The 7,500-nt window shown below is 33.4% G+C and overlaps 1 protein-coding gene across 5 annotated transcripts in view; it reads left to right on the top strand.

Moving 5' to 3' along the window:
- The window catches only part of LOC125029500 (motile sperm domain-containing protein 2-like), a 41,061-nt gene extending 35,074 nt beyond the window's left edge, over window positions 1-5,987 (top strand). For all 5 annotated transcript variants that reach the window (XM_047619423.1, XM_047619425.1, XM_047619421.1 and 2 more), the window contains exon 10: window positions 1,565-5,987. In XM_047619423.1, coding sequence (XP_047475379.1) covers window positions 1,565-1,783 — 219 coding nt within the window. In that variant the 3' untranslated portion in view covers window positions 1,784-5,987. The remainder of the gene's footprint in view (window positions 1-1,564) is intronic.
- The last annotated feature ends 1,513 nt before the right edge of the window (window positions 5,988-7,500 follow it).

Raw genomic sequence — 7,500 nt, 5'->3', positions numbered from 1 at the left:
TTTGACACACATGAAATGTTTATACATGCAACTTAACCCCTTCATGACGGGTCATGTCTCTAGACATCATAACAAACCACTTGAAATGTTGCGTGTGGCTGTACATTGCGGCGGCGCGCCAAAGCGTAACGAGGCGGTGATTCGGCTTAATGTACCGAAGTCCCGCGCTCAAAGTCAGCGCATTGGCATTGATCGCCAGAGCGTAGTCTCTCTCTCTCTCTCTTTTTTTTTTTTTTTAGTTTTTAGTTTTTAGTTTTCTTCACCCATCACCAAGGGGTTAAAAAGAAGTCAGTCATTTCATGGTATATACTATCAGGAGCAAAATTCAACAACACGTAGAGCCGGGCAAATCTTTTTAAGCATCACCCTTAGAGGAAGTATTTGTTTTATCCACAGTAAATCAGAGACAAGGGGAGTTGGCAAAGAGGAATGGGGAAAAGGAAGGGAGGCTAATAAGACAGAGTAGATGGAGATGGTTAGTTGGTTAGATGGTAAATGAGAGGCAGGGGGGAGAGGGAGTGCCATTTGGCACAAGAGGAACCCATAATCAGTGCCTTTCTCTAGGATAAATAATAGCAGTCCGTTTCTCTGAATAATGGTCATGCCATATTAGTATCCATAGTAATAACAATAATTATTACTATGGTGTTTATGATAATAATGATAGCCATGATAATCATGATAATCATTAAAGCAATACTACTGATGTTAATAGAAATAGTAATAAAATAATAGTAATAATAATAATGATAATATTTATAATGATAATAATAAAGCAATTTGATACCCAACAGTAACCATTTCCAACTCCCGTTCCTCTACTTTATCATGGATAAGACAAATGCTGTGACATATCTTGGTAATACATATAAACATTTGCCAGGCTGTACGTGTAGTCAGACTTTTCTTTTGCTCTAGTCAACAATGGTTAAATGAAATGTTAAGGTGATACCTGGTAAATCATGTAAACAAGAACAATGCATTTGCGAACCTATTTTTAATTTACCCTGAAAAGGACAAGAAACTGGCAAATATTGATTTTCAATTTTCATTTTCAACTTTCAACTTTCAAAGTGTACCTTCTTCATGTTTGCGTGTTCATTTGCTATTCAAAACTTAGGGAGGGAGGTGGTTTAGTGACTGTGCAACTTGCATTTTATCTTACAGATTCACTGTCAAAGTTTGATTTTTATCTGTCTTTTATCTTATTAACCCCTTTGTGACGGGTAAAGAAAACTAAAAAATAAAACTCAACGCTCTGGCGATCAATGGCAACACGCTGACTTTTAATGTGGGAGTTTGGAACATCAAGCCGTATCACCGGCTCGTAGCGCTTTGGCGCGCCACCGCGGTGTACAGCCGCACGCCACATTTCAAGCGGTTTGTTTTGACGTCTATAGACGTGACCTGTCGTGAAGGGGTTAAGTTGCCATCTTATACCAGAGAAAGCTCATCATTCTCCATTAGGTGTCAAAACTGGACACAGACACCTAGTGTATTACTTCCATATTTTCTTTCCATCTTTTCTGTACAATAAACTGATTTACTTCACTTCTCATTGCAGATTGACCAGTTACTCCTCCGCCAGTCAGCAGTGGAAGAGCAGCTCCGAGCTGCAAAGAAGCTTGTGTTCATCATGCTTTTGGCCATGATAGTAGTGCTTGTATTCCTCATCACAATCACGAACAACAACCTCCACGCATACACTGCAGCAATGCAGAGCGCCAACACTTTGATCAGCCAAGCTAGTCATGGGGAACAGCACAGCCAGGTGGAGCTATAGCGCTTCAGTGCTCTGTAATTGTAAGCTGTCAGAAGCTCATTGGAGAAAGACTTTGGTCACTGTAGGCTTTTAAAGAGAGGCTTGATGTATGATTGTAGAGTCACCCTAGAGGTGGTATTGAATGGGGGGGAGGGGGAAAGGGGCTGATGACTTTGCAGTCATTTTGCACAAGAAGTTTGTCACAATTGTGAGTGTTGTAGAGAGTGCTATTATAGTCTAGGGAGTTGTAAATAGATAATGAATACCTTTACTAGAGGCTTTTTATATGTTTAATGGCATTTAAGAGGACTTAAGTGTACTTGGCCAATCATTAATTGATGTGAAAAAAAAATGTGATAACTTATCATGATAAGCACAGCGTAGGTAGAAGTTTCATAGTAAAAATGTCCTTTTCTGAATATGAATTGAATTAGTCTGTTTGATATTATGTACTGCTGGAATGATGTCATTCATATGCAAGTAAAAATGTTTAAATATGCATTATGGATTACTTAATGATATAAAAAAACAACAACTTCATATATGTAGATGTAGGTTTGTGAATCTTTTGTGATGAGTATGAGGTGAACTTTGCATGTGTTAGCTTTAAAAATCAATACAAAAAAAAAAACCCACTGATGTATATTTACATCATGAAACTTATTTTTGAGTGGCTTTACAAAATTGATCATGACACGTAAGCAGTAACCATTCACAGATGTAATCACATTGTGCCATATACATATCAGCAGGTTAGATGAGCCACATTTATTTTTAGGATGGAGCAGATGTGATTCTTGAAAGAAAAAAGGGAAAGTATTGATGACTAAAAGGATGCAATATGACTGATATTGTTTTTTCATATTGACTTCAGTTATATATTTTCATTTTTTACCATTAAGTTGTAATTGTTTTGGATTCAGGAATATACAGTTTTATTTTATGTTTAGATATCATACACTTTTTACACAAGCTGTATTTAGTGAATGTTTACTGCCGCATGAACAATATACTAATTTATAGATGAGTGATAAAAATTATTTTCATGTGCTGTTATTTATTATGTCTAAGCTTTCTTTTTCTCCAAACTGTAATTATGAATGTGTCTGTATGCAAGCTTCTTTTGTTATGATTAATAAACAGGTCACAACATCAACTGCAGAGGAAGTGAAAAGGTTGAAGCCCTTTGATGTGTTATGATTTGCTTATGCTCATTCCCTTTTCAGTTATTAATGCATTATTTTCTTATTGTTTATTTTTGGAAAAGTTTCTTCTTAGATTTTTGGTCTACAGTGATTATTATCATAATTATTATTCCCCTTGTTGTTTGATAATAACCTATTGAGGAGGAGAAGGAAATACAAAACCAGTTCTTGGGATGCATAAGGGTTAGCTTCCCATAGACATTTTCATGCTTCCACACATTTATATATAAATATATGTAATTGATGGTGATGCAACAAGGAGTTGCATCTTTGTACAAACATTTTTGTATTTGTGTAGTGGCTACTAAATAACTCCTATAAGCCTTCTATGTAAATTCAAAGGTTATTTTTTAAGTTCGTAAAGTCTCTTAGTCAGTTGAATCATGGCATGAAAGTTCGGTACATTCAGATCTCACAGACAAGAGAAAGAAAATGGCTTTATTTCAATTATGATTATGATGTTTGTTTTACCTCTTTTGGGATTAAGTCATTATTTTGAATATGTTGAATATATGTACTTATTTTTTGAAACTTGGAAGTTTACACTGCCAAAAGATACAAGCACAATCTGAGGAAAACCCTTGAATTTTTTCCTTGGCAGAGAGTTTTTGTAGCTAAAGCACACCCCAGTAATGTAATAGAAGAACAATACTCACATCCTAAATGAGTATCATTCCAGTAACATAAGTCCATCTACCTTACAGATTTCCATCGTCTTTTGAATTCCACGAAGGGATATGGAAACTAAGTGATTTGAAATTATTTTCCTGCCTTCGTACTTTATTTTCAGTGTTCACTGTATTTTTCTATTTTTCCTAAATAAATGTTGTTATAACAGAGTACAGATAGTATTTACTATGGACAAGGTTCTGAATTATTAGTTACGGTTGCAGAATAGAGGATAACATTGCAAGAACTGCATTTTAATAATTGATGTATTTCAGCAAATGAAGTATACTGAAGACTGGGAACATTTAGATAGATCATTACAGGTAATGTCAGAGATGTCAAGGTCAGCTTAGAGAAGTTGATTATGATTGACAGTGAAATTACAGAAAGTGAGATATTATTCTCCTTTAAAACTGAGTTTTTTATTATACTGGTTATGTATTACTCAAAGTATATTCCTTTTTCTTCTTTTTTCTATAATTTGTCATGAATAGTGTGTTTTACTTGTGATTGAATGTTGACATTATATTAAGTTTAATTCTGTCAGTTAGCACAATATTAACATTCTAGTACACTTGCATCATTCTTTTTGCCAAATAGTATAACAGTGAAGAGTTTTTTATGAAACATCAGGTAATTCATAAAATTCTTTTATGGAATTATTTACATTACGTAAGCTAGTGAAGAAATAAAAATGAAATGCAAGAAGTAATAATTGTGGGTTTAAGATTTCTATTTTTTTAGAAAAAATGTTATAAGTATGAAGAATCCTGTGCTGTCAAAAAAGCCAGTAATGATATACAGTGATATCTGATGCCTAGGTCAGTTTGATAGTCTTTTATTAATTACCACAGTAAGAAAGGCAAAAGATATTATTTTCTACAGTCCATGTGCATGCAACTCGATAACAGGAGAATTGTACTGTTTCATAAGCTAAGATTTCTTTTGGGCATCAAATAGGATTATTGACAAAACTTAAACTCACGGCTGCCAGCACCCTATGCAGTGGAATGTTTTAGTTCCTATAAAGTATTATATATTTTATGTTGTGGCAGACAAAGAGTTTGTATGAGAATGTATTATGCTGATCAAGGAAGTGTCTTTAAATGTTAAAGGCTGTAAGCATTGCTAAACTTTCTCTTTGTAGTGCTGTAGAAGACTTTGTATCTTTGATTTTTCACTCCCTCTCAGAAAAAAATTGAAATTGAGGTATTGCTGAAAAGCTCATTTTAATTTCTCCAATTGGATAATAGTTTTGAAGTTTCTGTGAGGGTGAGACTGTTCTTTCTTTATTTTCAGTTGGCTACCAATAACATATGATGTAGATTTTGGAATTGAGTGTTTATGCAACTGTTCAGCTGTGATTGTAGTAGGTCTAGTTCCATTGTTCAGAGCAGTGCCATGATCATTTGCGTATTATATGAATAACTTTGATGTAACACTTTTCTGTGTAAACATATTTTTTTTTTTGTTGTATCCTTATACTAGTTTCAATGAAATGTAATTCTTTGGCCCCCAGCTGGAATATATTTTTACTTTTTTGTTTTTGTTTAGTGCTATGTGGAATTTTGAATTTGCACATAATTTTGTTCTTTTAGTTCACAATTGTTCTTTTCTTTTCCTTCTAATCATTGTTCTACTTTTCTTCCTTTTGTTAGTACTCCATTTCCCAGCTCTTTGTCATCATCATTTTCATTATCATATAAAAGATTATCATTATTTGGTACCTTTATGTTTCATTAGAAAGATGTTTGTTTAGCATGGAAAAAAATATATATAAAAAATTCCACAAATAAATGTTTTTGCCGGAAACATTATCCAACCTCTCGTCTAGACCAAAGATCACATGCACACTGTATACCCTGAAGAAGACCTTCCCCCACTAACAATGTTTATGAACAAAGACGAGCTCCTATTGCGTTGCGGAAGGTCATGGGTCATGGGCTATGTTGGTAACATATTTATATTTTGACATTTTTGTATATTTTCCTTACACAGTGTAGTCACATGCATTAACATATGCATGCAAAGCTCCAGTTTGAAGTTCAAGAAAAGATTGAGCTAGTCATGCTTAGTTCCAGTATCTGTAGTATGGAGCTGTATTGTTTCAGTATTGTATCCTCACACTAGCCATGGTACAAATGTAGGGCCACATTATTCAGGTAATTTTGGTATAGATTATTTTTTTGCTTTCATCGATGACTTCCTTTTCACTGCATAAAAAGTACTTTTAAGGTATTTTTCTTCACAGAAATTGATGTTTTTGGGGAGCTGATGTCAGTTATTTTGATTTTCAAAAATGTTAGATAATATTTAGCTCATATGCAAAAATAAAATGTGAATGGATAAAAGATCTTGTTTTCTTTCACCAGATTCATAATGCATTGCTCATGTGTATATATGCATGAATATGTGCATAAGAATGTGTGAGTGCATGGGTGTGTGCATGCATTTGTGCCTGAGCATGCGCATGTGGGTCAGTGCCTGTACAGATATGCAAAGAAGTGCAGGATTGTGTCACCCCTTTCTGCATACCTGTCTTTGTGCATGTGTTTCTAAACTTCAAATTTATAGGTGATTCAGAGGGCAAGAATTTGGAATCTATACACTGATTTCTTTGCAGTTAAAACTAGAGACAAATCCCCTTCAGAAAAATTGAAAAACATTAAATAATAATATTAACAAAGAAGAGTTGCACTGTATTCCATAGAAATATAGATTGTTGTACCTTACCATAGTGAAAGTGATATTAAATGGCCCAATGTGAGGATTACCCCTACTTTGGACCTCAGCCCTTACTTAATCTGATTTTGAAAGGGCTTTTCTTCTCCCTCTATCCTTTTCCTTCTCTTCTTCATCCCCGTCAGTCCACATATCCATATTGTTAACACATATTTACCGCATTTGCCACAAAACTTTACCATAAGGCTGTGTGACCTTTGATGTCCAGAACATTTGTTTATTTTAACCATTGACCATTCTGGAAATCCACAAACATCGCCTTGTGAACCAAAAAACTTTCTTGCCTTAGATGTTGATGTGGCAGAACATTTTCAATCCATAAATAATAGATATAAGTTGCAATATACATGTCACAACTCTTCTCCAAGTGTGACATTATGCAGGTATGTATTTCAATAAATAATAAATATTAGTTGCAATATACATGTCACAACTCCCCTCCAAGTGTGGCATGTGACATTATGCAGGTATGTATTTCTTCCTTCTTAATTTACTTATTTTTTTAGGTAGATGAAAATATACTTAAATAATTATAATAAACATACTGTATTGCTGAAGATGTGGAGTGATGTGCCACAGTAATTTAGAAAATAGTTTTGCCAATCTGTAAAAGTTGAAAACCATTGGTCTAGACACACAAGAATTATATGCAGATATAACTTAAAGCCGACATTGATGTATCAAAAGAAATTATATGAAAGCATATATATATATATATATATATATATATATACATATATATATATATATATATATATATATATATATATATATGTATGTGTATATATATATATATATATATGTATTTTTTTTTTTTTTTTTTTTTTTTACGAGATTCATTCAATATTTCTGGGTTGGTATATATGTTATACTATGACATCAAAACTGAAGAAAAATGTATTTGCTTGAAGAAACAGAAAAAAAAATCTGATCTCATTAATTAATGAGATTAATTAACAGGATTTTGAAAATTACAATAATTTGGGGGTTATTTTGATTTTATGATGAAATAATTAATCCAAATGCGGAAATGTACGTTTGTCTTGGAAGGAAATCCTTATGAATTTCCCGCCAAAGGTCGTCTCTTTTTGACCAATCACAGCCCTCTATTTATGTTTGTTT

The sequence above is a fragment of the Penaeus chinensis genome, chromosome 10 (assembly GCF_019202785.1).
Source record: "Penaeus chinensis breed Huanghai No. 1 chromosome 10, ASM1920278v2, whole genome shotgun sequence".
In the NCBI taxonomy this organism is placed as follows: Eukaryota; Metazoa; Arthropoda; class Malacostraca; order Decapoda; family Penaeidae; genus Penaeus; species Penaeus chinensis.
Note: the sequence above shows the minus strand (reverse complement) of the source record. Positions and strands in the feature narration are given on the sequence as shown.